This window comes from Heloderma suspectum, chromosome 3, assembly GCF_057233095.1.
Source record: "Heloderma suspectum isolate Gila_16-S chromosome 3, 16-S_ref, whole genome shotgun sequence".
NCBI lineage: Eukaryota > Metazoa > Chordata > Lepidosauria > Squamata > Helodermatidae > Heloderma > Heloderma suspectum.
Window position 1 is genome coordinate 286288942 of NC_139460.1, and position 15687 is coordinate 286304628.

General features: G+C 44.4%; 1 protein-coding gene across 6 annotated transcripts in view; it reads right to left on the reverse strand.

Annotated features, from left to right (window-relative positions):
- The window catches only part of ATR (ATR checkpoint kinase), a 72627-nt gene that overhangs the window by 51155 nt on the left and 5785 nt on the right, over window positions 1-15687 (reverse strand). For 4 of the 6 annotated variants that reach the window (XR_014789589.1, XM_084847181.1, XM_084847182.1 and 1 more), the window contains exons 3-10: window positions 15046-15195; window positions 11647-12536; window positions 9793-9983; window positions 9133-9321; window positions 8404-8636; window positions 7687-7848; window positions 5953-6151; window positions 597-856 (exon numbers count right to left, since the gene is read on the reverse strand). Coding sequence is in view for 5 of the 6 variants with exons in the window: in XM_084847181.1 (XP_084703307.1) it covers window positions 597-856; window positions 5953-6151; window positions 7687-7848; window positions 8404-8636; window positions 9133-9321; window positions 9793-9983; window positions 11647-12536; window positions 15046-15195 (2274 nt within the window). In the remaining variant the exon portion in view is untranslated. Of the gene's footprint in view, window positions 1-596; window positions 857-5952; window positions 6152-7686; window positions 7849-8403; window positions 8637-9132; window positions 9322-9792; window positions 9984-11646; window positions 12537-15045; window positions 15196-15687 lie in introns of those variants that run through there. The other 2 variants (XM_084847183.1, XM_084847185.1) reach the window with 2 other exon arrangements.

Sequence of the window (15687 nt, forward strand, 5' to 3'; positions counted from 1 at the left end):
TCACTGTTTGCATGCCTGTAAGCCAGGAATGAGCAACCTGTACCCTGCCTGATGTTTTGGCCTAGACCTCCCATTATTCCTCATCATTGGTTATGCTGGCAACAGCTGATAGAAGCTGTAGGCCAGAACATCTGGAGGGGCACAAGTTGCCCAGCCCTGCTGTAAGCAATCACTGGATCAGCTTTAACAGCCTATATACTAAGAGTGAACTCAGATGCTGAGCGAGAATAGCCATGTAGCTAAAACAGGGGTACTGAAAAACAAGGGGGAGATATCAGGATGCTTGGGGGAACCGCAAGGTTTGCAGAAATAGAAAGCTCTTTAGGAAAAAAGCCACAAAGGTGCACTCCCTACCCCAAGCAGCACATTGAGGAATGAGCATGCTCAGTGGTCACAGAATGCCAAGTGTTGGGTATGGGGGAGAGGGAGGGAATGGACTATCCTGAAAGAAGACATGATTGGCTGGCTGGAACACTGAACAGGAGCATTGCACACTGCAACGTTTTGTTGCAGTTCCCACTTGAAATGTTAAAGAAATAACATGCAAAGCAGGAGAAGAAAAGTAAAAGAAGAGAAGTATATTCAAAGTAACTTACCAAGCTTTACCGAACTGGCTATGTTGCTTTCAAGAAGATTTAAAAATGGCTTAAACACATCAGCTTTCACAGCACACATTTCCTCACGAGAAGGAGTCACAACAAATCTGCTGCAGAGCATGCCACACTTTTGGGGCTGGATGTCAGGTTTAGTTAAAGAAGGTCTTAAATTAAAGTTGTCAGAAAGACAGCAAGCCAAGCTGCCAATGATACTGGCATAAGCTTTCTGGACTAATAGAGATTCATCTTGTATGTTGTCTCTGAAATTAAAAAAGAAGAAGTGTCCAGTGCTTTTTCTGAATGCACTGTAGTAGTATTTTCACCATGTTGACTGTGTTTGGACAATCAAATCCTGGCTTAATAGCCAGGATATGTACAAGTTTCATGGCCCTGCACACAGTTCTTTTGCTCCTTCTTCACTCCTCCCTTCAAGTGAAGAAGAAAACAAACCAGAAACGTATGTTTACCATACGTTCCTCTTGCATTTGAACCAGGAAACTATGACTATTGCCTTCCAAACAAGCCAGGATATGATGCCACAGTTTAAGGTTGGCTTCCAAATCCTGGCTTGTTTGAAATGGTTCAGAAGTAACAGGAAGCGATGGTTAACTGTACTATCTGTTCATTCGTATGAAGGGAGGAGCAAAAGGAGCTGCATGTGAAGGCACAACACTCGGGCAGATCCTGGCTGATTAAGGCAAGATTTGGTTGTCCAAACCAGGTCAGGAAGTGTTGCCTGTTGTACCACTTTCAAATCTTCGTATTCATGTGTGCCATGTCATACATATATTCTCCTAACACATGTACAATATGCATACCTGTGCACACCTTCCCTTTAAAAACACACACACTAACCCTTCAAATACTTGACCCAAAACGGTCTTCCCCCTTACCTCGTAAACCATAACAGGGCTTTCCTGAAATCAAGAATATGCACAGATGCTAGATTTTAAAAAAAATTGCTATGGTTTCTGCAACTTGTCTAACCATGCACTTACTGTGGGTGAGAGGAGGAAATCAGGAAAAACATTCCTTCTCCTTCCTCCCAGACTACCATAACCCCTGAAGAATAAAGCAACCCCATCCCTCTCATAACTCAAGGTAATCAAGCCAATACTGGAGAAGCAGTGGAGGAGTGGGCCAGGTATGCTGACAGAAGGCAATGCAAGTCTGGCAAGCAACAGGCAAGACTTCCCTAGAAAGAGCTGTCTCCAGACACCTTAATAACTCCTGATCCACCACATCACTGTGAGTGCTGCCTCTTCGCAGGGCTAAGGCCCTGACTCAGCAGCTTCTCCCAGGACTGCCACCCCCTCCCAGCCCAATTGTGTTATCTTCTTGGGCTGGGGGCACAAAAGCTAGGCTCCTGCAGGGCTGTCAGGCCACACCTTTCCTTGGAAGAGAGAGGAGGACCCCAACCAAGAACAACTGCAAGGTGGAAGGAAGGAGAGGGAATCTGCTGCTTGCTGCTACCTCTGCTTCTGCCTCTGGGACTCCTGATCCACCACATCACTGCGAGTGCTGCCTCTTCACAGGGCTAAGGCCCTGACTCAGCAGCTTCTCCCAGGACTGCCACCCCCTCCCAGCCCAACTGCGTGACTTCTTGGGCTGGGGGCATAAAAGCTAGGCTCCTGCAGGGGTGGGACCGACACTGGCGGGACCGACACCAAAGGGGGTCGCCCCTTTGGGAGAGCCACTTCAGGGGAACACGAGGGCAAGAGCCCTGCCCCTTGTCAACGGAGGGGTGGGGGTGTTGGTTACACATCTATCTTCAGTGGGATGTGCTTCAAAGAAAGGAAATTAAGGGACCCAGGCAGCAGCCATCACAATTATACAGGGAATAGGGAGATATGGTGGGGGGAAGACAGTTGCTTGTTCAGGGGAGTGGGGGCCTTAACAAGGTCCTGGTTGTCCCCAAGCAGTCCCCCATACAAATAACCTGGATAGCCTTGGCAGCAGTCCCCCTGGGTTGAAAATACTGTTGGTGAATGGCAGGTCGGTGAATGGTAAGACAGCAGCCATCCAGGACTTGATCCTGGATGAGCATGCTGACCTGGCATGTACTACAGAGACCTGATTGGATGAAGCTGGGGGTGTTAATCTATCTCAGCTTTGTCCCCCAGGGTTTTCTGTAGAACAGCAGGCTAGACCTGGGGGGCGGAGTTGCAGTGGTCTATCGTGATACTATCCCCCGCACCAGGTGCCCTGGCCCACAGTCTACTGGGTTTGAGTGTGCATACTTAAAAGTGGGTGCTTGGGACAGAATAGGGATTCTGTTGGTGTACTGCCCACCCTGCTGCTGAACAGTCTCCCTTCCTGAGCTGTCTAGAGTGATCTTGGCGGCGGTGATGGGGTCCCTTTGGCTTGTTCTGCTAGGAGACTTCAACATACATGCTGAGGCTGCCCTGTGCAGTGGCAGCCTCAGGACTTCATGTCTTCCAAAACTCCATCCTGAGGAGTGCCTCAGGACTTCATGTCCTCCATGACGACCATGGGTCTTTCCCAAGTGGCTTCTGGCCCCACTCATACAGCAGGTCACAATCTAGACCTAGTTTTCTATGCTGGGCAGGATGACGGTGATCTGGGTGTGGAGGAACTTTCTGTTGTTCCGTCATCATGGACAGATCAGTACCTGGTGGAGTTTAGACTCACTGGAACTCAGTGCCTTTGCAGGGGTGGGGGACCGATTAAGTTGGTCCGCCCCAGGAGGCTGATGGATCCGGATGGTTTCCTGACGGCTCTTGGGGATTTTCCTGCTGCCTCGGCAGGCGATTCTGCCGAAGCCCTGGCTGATCTCTGGAACAGGGAAATGGCCAGGCAGTGGACACCATTGCTCCTGAGCATCCCCTCTCACAGAGTGGAGGCAAACCAGCACCCTGGTTCTCTAGGGAAGTGGCAGCGATGAAGCGAATGATATGGAGACTAGAGTGACGTTGGCGGAAAACTCAGAACAAGTCCGATCGAACACGGGCTAGAGCTTATTTGAACGCCTACTCTGTGGCAGTGAGGGCAGCACCATTGCATCTGCAGGGAGCCGGCCAGTGCAGCTGTTTCAAGTTGCCAGGAGCCTTCTACATCCTGGATGAAACTTCTGACCACTCAACAGCCCACTGTGAACGATTTGCTCAGCACTTTGCTGATAAAATCGCTCGGATCCGTTCTGACTTGGATGCTGTAGCTGATGCAGATCCTGTGGATGTCACTTTGGCTCCTGCTTGTTCAGTGTTGATGGATTCTTTGCAATTTGTGCAGCCCGAGGATGTGGACAGGATCCCTGGAGCGGTGGGAGCCACCACATGTATGCTGGATCCTTGCCCCTCCTGGCTTATTAAAGGGGCCAGAGGAGGATTGGCTGAGTTGACAACGGGAGTGGTTAATGCCTCTCTGGATCAAGGCATTGTTCCATTAAGCTTAAAGGAGGAAGCTGTGAGACCTCTGTTGAAGAAACCTTCCCTGAATCCCACCATACTAGATAACTATCGTCCAGTCTCTAACATACAATTTCGGGGCAAGGTATTAGAGCGTGTGGTGGCCTCCCAGTTCCAGGGGTTCCTGGATGAAACAGATTATCTTGATCCATTTCAATCTGGTTTCAGGCCTGGGTATGGGACGGAGACAGCTTTGGTCGCCTTGGTGGATGACCTACGTCGGGAACTGGACAGGGGGAGTGTGTCCCTGTTAGTTCTGCTGGACTTCTCAGCGGCGTTCGATACCATCGACCATGGTATTCTTCTGGGTCACCTTGCTGGGATGGGACTTGGAGGTACTGTTTTACAGTAGCTCCATTCCTTCCTAGCAGGGCGAACTCAGAAGGTGGTGTTGGGGGATGCCTGTTCTACTCCGTGGCCATTAACTTGTGGGGTCCCTCAGGGTTCTGTTCTGTCCCCCATGCTATTTAATATCTACATGAAACCGCTGGGAGAGGTTGTCCGGAGTTTTGGAGTTCAGTGCCACCAATATGCTGATGACACCCAGCTCTACTACTCCTTTCCACCAGATCCCAAGGAAGCTGTTTGGCATCAGTAATGGACTGGATGAGGGAGACAAATTGAAACTTAATTCAAACAAGACAGAGGTGTTCCTGGTCAATCAAAAGGCAGATCAGGGAATAGGGATTCAGCCTGTGTTGGATGGGGTTGCACTCCCCCTGAAGACTCAGGTTCGCAGTTTGAGGGTGCTCCTGGATTCAGCCCTAAGCCTGGATGCCCAGGTTTTAGTGGTGGCCAGGAGTGCCTTTGCACAGTTAAAACTAGTACGCCAACTGCGCCCGTTCCTGGAAATGTCTGATCTGGCCACAGTGACACATGCCTTAGTTACATCCTGTTTGGATTACTGCAACGCGCTCTACATGGGGCTTCCTATGAAGAGTGTTTGGAAACTGCAGTTGGTTCAAAGAGCTGCTGCCAGGCTGTTGACTGGGGCTGGCTACAGGGAGCATACAACTCCCCTGTTAAAACAGCTTCACTTACTTCCAGTCTGTTTCCGAGCACAATTCAAAGTGCTGGCTTTGACCTATAAAGCCCTATACGGCTCCGGTCCAGGTTATCTGAAAGACTGTATCCTCCCTTATGAACCTGTCCGTGTTCTGAGAACTTCTGGGGAGGCCCTTCTCTCAGTCCCACCATTGTCACTTGCACATTTGGTGGAAACCCGGGAGAGGGCCTTCTCAGTGGCTGCCCCACAGCTGTGGAATACCCTTCCCAGGGAGGCTAGGATGGCTCCCTCCTTGATGTGTTTCCGGAGGCAGGCTAAAACATTCTTGTTCCAGCAGGCCTTTGGGACATAGTTGGAACCTGGGGGTAAGCTGCTAAAATGCTGTTTTAAAATGCTGTTTTAATGTTTTAATGTAATTTTAATTGTATTGTTGTTTAATTATATTTTAATTTTTGTATATTTTCATACGTTTTAATTGTATGTTTTAATCTTTGTAAGCCGCCTTGTGTCCCAATACTGGGAAAAAGGTGGGGTATAAATATAATAATAATAATAATAATAATAAATCTAAAAATCGGAGATGCTCCACCAGGTTGCCAGCAATACATCTCATGTACTTCTGAACTAGAACCATATAGGGGAAAAGCCCTTCCTCAAACAGAGGGAGTGAAGAAATTAAGAGGTTGCTGTCATAACCCATAACACATCCCATCTCTAACCCTTACAACAGAGCAAAAAACCAAAAACAAACAACTATATTGGAGCATATTTTGGGAAGGAATATAGAGCATGCCCTCCCCTGCATTAACCATATACCATTGCAGCCAACACACTAGTATTTTACAAGATTCTACTATATCTCTTAACTGCAAGTCATTCTCCTCTACCCAAAGTTTGCTTGAAGTCATCAAATATTACATACAAGCAAGGTGCAGGCAATGTGGTGCGGGATGTTACACCTGACTGGTGCAGCAGGATAGGAAATCCTTTAACACAGTTAGCTCTGATAACTTCATGGGGACTCTGTAGTGCACGCTGATAGACAGAATGTCTCCACTTCAGATATAATTTTTTTGGAATCAGAGAAAGAAGAAACACACTCTTTGACAGAGTCTCAGGTGCTAAATGGAAAGATACAGAAGCACTGTAAGGTCAAGCATACACTTTCTCAGTGATACACAGATACATTCCTCATCTTAGAATTGTTGGAAGTTCAGGAGCTCAACATATATCATTTCATTCGGAGAGTTCTACCGTCATTAAGGCTAATTGTTTAAAAATCAAACCTTAATTTTAACTAGGTGGCTATGCAAGCCAAACTTCTTATGCCAGTGTTTTTTCCACATAGCTCACGGGCTTTTAAATGCTGCATTCAAGCTGGAAAATATGTATTTTTCTAACGGGGAAGGGGGCATCATATAATTAGACAAAGTTATCCACACTCTGGTAAATATCCAGGAAGGATTACTGCAGTGCGTTTGACATGGGGCTGCCTTTGAAGAATACTTGGACGATTCAGTTGGTGAATACAGTAGCTACAATGCCAACCTGGATTGGGAGAATGCAACACACTTCACAAATCCTAAGAACAACTGTACAAGCCCCCAGATGATTTCCAGGCACAATGCAAAGTGCTGATTCTAAATACTCTAAATCAGCTTTCCCTAACCTGGTGCCCTCCAGATGTTTTGCCCCAGCCAGGACGGGCAATGATCAGGAACGCAAGGAGTTGTGGTAAGGCACCAGAATGGGGAAGACTGCTCTAAATAGCTTTATTTTCTGGCGTAAATCTGTCTGAACAATGAGATCCTATTTAGAGGTCCCTAGGACCTGTCAGGATTCCCTTAGCCCCCACTTCACTTCAACACCCAAATATACACAGACAAGAAGCTTTAGTCTACAGCTTTTAATCCATTACTTTACAGGGTCATACAGGTGCAAATTCTCAGAGACTCTCCATCTACAAAGGAATGTCTTCAGGGGATTCAAATGGAATTTACAACAGTTGCCCACCGTTTGAAGAGGGAGGCGGTCTCGCTAGCCAAACTTAATGGGGGGAGGTCCCTCTCTTGTCGTGAGTCCTCTAAGCGCAGCTTTTCAGGCAAGGCCAATCAGGTATACCATCTAAGTTCCACCCCTGCCTTCTCTCTCTTTGCTCTGCACCTGGCATCTATTAGGTCCTCCTCCTGTTCGCTGCCTCTCACGGGGGGTGGGGGTGAGGAGGAACCCTCAAGCTCAGCCATCTGGACATTTGTAATCTGAGAAGCAGGCTTACTCATATCTGGACTAGCCTGGGAAAACATCTCCCCCATGTCTGATGGTTCTCCTTCAGAATCTGAACTGCTATCCCAGTCTCTGCGCTCAGAAACACCCCTGACAGGACCCAAGACAGGGCCTATTCTGTTATAGCACCCTGACTTTGGAATGCTCTTGACAGAGAGGAGCCTGGCACCAACATTAATATCTTTTTAGTATTCAAAGTGAAGCCCTTTTTATTTGCCCAGGACTTTTAGATGTTTTAGTGTTGGATGTTGTTTTATCTTATCACTAGCATTTTAATCTACTGTTAGCCACTCAGAAAACCAGCAGGCTGAAGGGTGGGACAGAAGTGTTCAAAATAAATACAATTTCAAAATAAAATACTGCTGTTACTTACAAAAGTGGCTTGCTGTATTTTGGCTCAAAGCCAGAAGATCCAAATTAAGTGCAGGCAGCTTGAATGAAGGGTCATCAGAATGGCTAGAAATCCATGGCAAAGATAGTATTCCAAAGAGGTTTTCAATCATCTCATCACTGAACTTGATTTTAGCTTGTGAGGCTGGAGGAAGAAACACACGTGAGCAATTGAACTCAGGTGGCTTATAAAATACATTCCCCAACTTGATGCCCACCAGATATTTTGGATTTTGACTACCATCAGCCCCACCCAGCATGGTCAAGGATCAGAAATGTTGAGAGTTGTAATCCAAAATATCTGGAGGGCACCAGGTTGGGTAAAGCTGAAACAAATGCATACGTTGCTGACAAAACAGGAGCACCAAGTCATTTAAAGCGAGGTCATAGCTCAGTGATTGACTACATGCTTGCTATGTCTAAAGTCCAAGGTTTAACTCCTGGCACATTTAGCTAAAAGGATCCCAAGCATCAAGGCTGAGAAAGACCTCTGCTTAGGCCTTGGAAACCAGCTGTCAGTCCAGGGTAGACAGTGCTAGACTAGATAGACCAAAGGTCTGATCCAGTATAAGGCAGTTTCATATAGTCTGCTAAGCTTCAATGCACTATGAAAACTCATTGTGACTGCACCTTTTATTAAGGGCTATTTAATGTTTAAGTTTACAGTGAACAACTACTAATATTTTAAATAACATCTCACCTTGCATATAAAGTAAGGCATCAATTATTTTCACCACTCTTTGGATCACTGGTTCTAGGTCAGTTATCCGTGAGGCAGGCTCTAAAAGCTTCCAGCAAACTTTCATTGCTCTCATGATAAATTCTGAAGAAATCCACATCAACTGGACATGCGCTCCTGACTCTGAAGACCCAACAGTATTATTATCTTTATGACTGTGTACGTTACACAGATGAGCGACTTGACAACCTATGCTATTAAGGAAAAAAATGAGAAATCACCCAGTCACAGAAACGGCTTAATCAGATGTCATGTTTAAGTTCAGTACAACCACTGTTGTCACATCTTAAGAATGGAGACTGACCACTTCCCAGATCAGCAAACAATCTGACACAGCCCAATCCATTTCACAGCTCAACAACTACACACCAAGATCTTACAACTACTTCTTCTTCCCCACTGTACATTCCTCCCACCTAAAGATTTGGATACAAACAACTAGGAGGAAAATCCCCCACCAAAAATGCCTTATTTGTCAACACAAAAGCTGGCATACAATGAGTAGTATGACGGTTTCTACAGAGCATCTGATCAACAAGTCACTTACCATAACTTCGTATTTTAGTTTTTAAAAAATACAGTAACTAAAACTACAGCATGGAGATGTTTACAAAGGAAATTTCACAGATACCATCCAAATGTTTCCAAAATTCAGATAAGGCAAAAAATTGTCACTTTTGACGCTTTTACCTGTTGAAATCTTGCATACAGTGTACCGTGCACAAAGCAGCTAGGTGAACTATTAAAGCAATACCATCTATGGCTTGCAGAACGTCCACTGGAAGAACGTCTTGTTCCAAGAGCAACAACAAAGATTCTGCTTTCTTGCTTATATCATTCCACAGCATGCTCTTCAGTTTCATATCTACACGGTTGGGGCTATGAATCAACAGATTATTTTAGAATGTTTTCTTTACTCCTACTTTTTTGACATAAGATAATTAAACTATGCATCAGTTTCTAAGGCAACAAAGGGGATATCTTAATGTTCAAAACACAGGGCAACCTTGCACTTGTCAGATTAAGCTGCAGTAATAACTTGCACCACTGCAACATAAGCATTACATGGTTTTTGGCAAGGCTGGCTGTTGCATTTGTGTTACTTCCCACACTACCTCAGTATTTATTTTAGCAACTATTTCAGCTTAATACAAGTATTTCAGCTTAAGTGGCCAGGGAAAAATGCAGGCATGAGATAGTCAAGATAATTTAATCTCTTTAAAACCAAAATTAAGACGCATATGTAAAGCAGATGCAAAGACAAGGCTTTCAAGAATACAGCAGTTCCATCATTTATTGCATAATTAGCTCTAACCCAGTGTCTATAGAAATAGCTAGAGTGAAACATACTCTGGTGGCTTTGGAGACTTTTTAGTTTGCTTTAAGGACAGACTTAAACGTAGCCTTTTTTCTGGAACTTCATCATTACTGCTACTGCCCCCATCAGTATCAGATGTGTCTGGATGATTGCTACACTGCAGCTCCTGGATTATCTCGGCTGCTTCAGTCTTCAAGGCCACATAAAGTGGACTCAGGAGATACTAAAACAGATAAAACACCTGCGTCTCAATACTGCTGCACAACTTTCTCTTATATATTTATAAAAGGTCTCACAACTTTAGAGAGACTTAAACAGAATCAAAATAGGATCATAAAATTAACTAATTACTTAGTTAATTTAATTAACTAATTTAGGGAGCAATCCTATGGCCGCTAGTCAGAGGCTAGACGGACATAGGATATCTTGTTTTCCGGAAACCGACCTCAGAGCCTGCGCTCCGAGGTCGGTTCCCAAAGAACTGACCTTCCCCCCATTCCGCACTGTCTCACAGGCAACACGGAAAAGCCCCATGCTTTGCACTCGCAAGAGGAGCATGGAGTGGCCAAAAAGGGCCCCAGGGGGCGTTGCGGGGCGGGCAGAAACGCCGGTATGATACATCCAACGTGTCGTACAGCAGCCTCCTGCCCCATTCTGCCCGCCCATGGCTAGACAGCTGCAATTGGCTGTCTAGCCAAAAATGCAGCGCAGGGGAAGCGCAGAGGGAACAATCCCCTCCGTGGTTCTCCTGCCCTGCATTGGTTCAGAGGCGGCCACCTATCTGTATAAATTGCGCCCTTAGTTAACTAAAATTACTTCCTATTTGTGTAAATTCCCTTGCAATCAGAGATGGACTATGTATGCAGACAGGATTATTAATGTCAAATGTTTTAAGCCAAAATTCTTTAATCTGTATGACATTTAATTGTAAATTAAGATCCTGCATTGTTATATTCTATTAAATCAATACCTTTAAACTAGCAATCATCAACTATAGGCCCCAAATCTAGGCCTTGAAGTGCTAATGCACTTCAGGCATTAGATTTGGAACCTATAGTTGCTTTAAATGACTTAAAAAACCAGTTTGCCAGCAACCCTAGTTACCTACATGGGGCCATATCCAATACTGCTGCTCGCCTCTGCTGGTTCTGGGACACACTGCAACAGGAACCAGTGCTTTTGAATGAAACAGGAGAAACGAGAAGAAATGCTTGCTTCCAGAAAGGGAGAGGTCAGCGGAGCTCTCTTCTCGAAGCCTTACTGACCTGTGCCATTACAGAAATGAGCACTTCTGTTCATTTCCAACTGCTTCGGGAACCGCTATGTTCCCATTGCACTAGCAGTACTGTGTGGGCAGTACTGGATATTGCCCATGATCCTCACACCTTTTTTTAGATACCATATATTTCATCTTTTGACAACTGGGTGTTGACACAATCTAATAATTTAGTATGCTATGCACTTTACTGCACCAACACATACTACTGTACAGTATGTCCAGTCCCCAATCCTGAAGTGAGGGCACACACACACACAGGGAGAGAGGGTAAGGTGGATTCTATACACATTTTACTGGGTTCCTTGTAGCCCTAAAAGTCCACCTGTATGGATCAAATGGCAGGATCCAAGCCTGATATTTGCCATATTAGAGAGGAATACATTAATACAAAGCATATTGTAACCCATATTAATTTATAAAAAGTATATTAATTTTTGAGAGAACTTCGGCTATTGGGCAGCATAGAAATAAATAAATAAATAAATCCCACACACATGTAATGCTTGGGCATTTTCTGACATTCTTTACACAAGCTGTAACTCTGTGTCCTTCCATCCAAACACAACAAGCAAAGGTTTCATCGTGGTTGTTTCTCCGCAGAACTCACCTCCTGCTCCACTTGGCTCCCAACAACTACGACAAAAAATTTGCAGATGCTGTTAATACAGGTCCTTCTAACTGGAACAGCAGATTCATATCCAGCCGGCACAAACATCATGAAATACTGCAGTATGTGACATAAAGCTTCTTTCATCTTCTCAGACTGAAGAAGACTCAATGCATCAGCTTCAAACAATGTATGGAGTTTTTCCAGTAACAAGTTTAGATAAATAGGTTCAATATTCTCATGGGTCTGCAGTTCAAAAGGAAATAAAGCCCTCATCAAGATTAACAGTGGATCCTCATAGAGTTCCAGCTTTGCAGCATCCATTTCAGGAATGGACTGCAAGATTCCAAAAAGCATTGGGAAGAAACTGCTGGCTAGCTCTTCTGGAGGCCCTCCTAGCTGGACCAGTTCTGTCAAAAAGGTTATGCTCAAAACTTTGACTTTTGGACTACCATACTCCAACAGGGAACACCCTATTTCCCAAAGGGTGACATCCTGCCGTTTAAAAAACACATAAGAAACAATGTCAGTAAGACTTCTTATCAAAGTTATTTCCAAGCATTCCACATTTCTCATGTCCATTAACTGTAGTTGGACGGAAGTTAAACAGCCCAGATGTATGTTGGAGTTGCACAAAAATCTGCTCACAATCACAGGCCAGCTCAATACATCTCCCTGGAACTGCATCTCCATTTTTCTTCCATGGAGTAAAATCAGATCTTGAAGAAGATGCAGCAATTCTCTGGTCAACAAGTCAAATATGGCACAGTTTTTGACTTTGAAAAGACACAGTAAAGAACAAATTACATTACTAATATTCTCATGTAAAACGTGGCAGTTTGGAGCAGCAGCAATCCTCAAAAGCCTTGCTATGATCCATTTGCTGAATTCTAGAGAGGGGAGATGAAGGGGGAAAGTTGTTATGATTGCAACCCTATTCCACTGAACAGTGGGATATTTCCAGGTAAACCAAGGATGAGGAACTTGTTGGTCTACAACTCTAATAACCCCTGATCATGGGCCATGCTGGCTGGAGCTGATGGGAGCTGGAGTCTAACAACATATAAAGGGCCACAGGTTCCCCCACCCCTGAGGTAAGCCTACATATGAGCAGACTGCAATTCTTACAGTATCTGATGCACCTTACAGGCGTTTAGACAATCAGTTGAAACCAGGTTGTTACATCAGGAGTATGGGTAGGATTAGTTTTATTTCCCTCCTGGTTTGCTGTTGTGATATCGGCCCTGTTCAGATGCACATTGGGGAAGGGTGGTTAGGCTAACCATGGTGCATGGTGGTTACCGCTAACCACTGCAAGTGCTACTACCACATATGAAGTTAACCATGTTCCACAACGTGTTTAGACTAACCATTCTCTAACCACCCTTCCTCCCACAGGAACCCTCAGTCCTCCAGATGGGCACCCATGCATCCCAGTGGCCTTTGAGCTGTCGGTCATTTTAGGTGGAGCTACTTTGGCTGCTCTTGCTGCGGAGCTCTATGACAGCTACCAATTAACCATGGAGGCAAGCCAGACATCACACTAAGCCATGGTAGAGCCCACTAACCATCTTGCAGCAAGTGGTTAGTGAACGTGGTTAGTCTGTGGTTAATAAACCACCATGGTTGGGACAGGAATTTGTTCAGACATCACGCTAAGCCAACACGGTTAGCTCAAAACTCCTAATCATCAAGGCTTAGCACGATGTTTGAACAGGGCCACTATGTTGCTGCTGATCTGGTTTGTTGCTGTTTTGCTGTTTAGTTTTTGTTTATTTGAATATGTGTATTGATTTTATATATCCTCACAATAAACATCACAATAAAAGTATTAATATATATAAACATCACAATAAATTATATGTATAGTGAAGTTTTTTATTGTGATACTTTTGGAGGCTTTTTGCAACAAAGGAGACTATAAATAGAAATAAAGAGAAGAGCTTAATGTGTCAGTCAAAGACTTACTTTCAAACTGTTTTCAAATATAAAATGAATACAACAATCCTCAGTCAACTGCAACTTAGCTCCCCGAACAGCAAGCCCCTCAATTCAACTTCAACAAGTCTTTCATTCAACTCAAGTATCTACCAGTGGCATACGAGACCAACGCTCTCTGCTGTGACTACAATGAGACTTCTCTTCCCTTCCTGGAGTTAGCCTCAAAAATATTCAATTAGCAGTTCTAATCTCCAGAGAAACAAGGTTTCCACCCCTAGCCTCAAATTGCGGCTTTGTCTGTACTGTCAATTCACATCACAAGACATTTCACATGGAAAAAAATAAACCCACGCTGAGGATAATGAAGTTACGCCAGAATCCTAAACATTTCTACCCAGAAGCAAGTCTCATTGACTTCAATGGGTCTTACGCCCATTGAAGTAGGTACAGGATTGCAGCCTCAATCTTTCTGATAATTTAGCTTAAATGCTGAGCAGGATATCAAATTTAAAGGTTACAATATGCTGTTGAACAAGAAAGATGGCATTCCGCCCCGTTTCTGAAATTCAAGGAAGGTAAGAACAGTTCCCTGTCAACTACCCTGTCACCTGCTTAGGGCTGTCAATAGGAACCAGAAAGAACAGCTGTAAGGCTGGAAACGAAAGTCAAAAAAGAAACAGCTGCACCAATTAAATTCCCAATGTGTTTCAAAGGGAAAAACTCTTGGACATTCTTTTGGTGGATTCCCTCGCCCTTGCTTCTGCCAAAGAAGACTGAAAAGTATTCTACCTTTCAAAAAAGTATTCTACCTTTCAAACAAGTAGTTTGAAAGGCAGAATGCTTTTCAGTCTTCTTTGGAAAAAGCAAGGGAGAGGGAATCCTCCAAAGGAATCTCCAGGAGTTTTTCCCTTCGAAACACATTGGGAACTTAATTGGTGCAACGGTTTCTTTTTTGACTGAAGGCTGTCTATCTAATCCAGGTCTGGAGAAGCTCTCCCTGCCCAAGGGCCAAATTCAATTTTGGAGAAGCTCTTGGGGGCTGCATTCCAATGGTAGGCGGGGCCGAAAGCCAAGTGGGGAAAGCCAAAGGCAAAACGGGCGGAGCCAAAACACCAGCATATTGTATAAAAAATCCCAGCATATTGTAGCTTAAAGCTCTTCCTCCTAGTAACAAAGCTTTAGGAGAAGCATTTCAACCTTTTAGAATGGAGGGCATGGGGAACTGCACAAAAGCCAGGAAATCATCAAATGATTGGTAATTGGGGAAAGGGGTGAGGCCAGGGAAAGGTGGGGCCAGGGAAAGGTGGAATGGCCATCTGGGGAACCCAGGAGGGCCAGATTTGGCCCCCAGGCCTGAGGTTTGCCACCCCTGACCTAATCCTTTGCAGAGTCGATATCTGAATCCACCAAAGCTTTCTGAATTGCAAAGATAGAACAGCAATGTTTCCAGAAACTCACCAATACAGCTGGACTCTGCATTGCTTTGCTGATGAGTTCCAGTTACATTTATAAATATAAGTGGAGATGATTTCATGATATGCAGAATGAAGTCAAGCAACATTACAGAACTTGGCTGAGACTCAGTTTTCTTGACAAGCTCTAGAGCCACTGAAAAGGAAAGAGATTCATTTTACGCTATAGTAACCTGACAGATTACTTCTTGGTTCAAAACAATTTTACCGTTTCTTGTACAGGATTGCTCTTGCAGCACAGCTGAAAAAAAAAGTATTCTTGAAAGTAAATTTTGTGCTTTTCATACATTCTGAACACCACCCTTTCTTATTTTCCTCAAAATTACAGAAACATGGAGGGAATTCAAATACGAACACTGTACTTAGTTTGAGTATTTCCACAGGGACCTTTGACTGTTTCTAGAGGGACACGTCCTCTTGGTGCAAGCATATGCTGCATTCAGATGTCACAACAGACCTCCATGTGTGAAGAAAGGAAATTAAAAGCTTATGTTTGTAACAAACAATAGTTACCAGTGTTGTCTGAATATAGGAAATTGTAGTTGAAAAGCTAGAATTTCAAAGCAATATCAACCCATTATTTGATATCCTCTTTTATTAACTGAGGCTGCAATCCTAAACACATTTA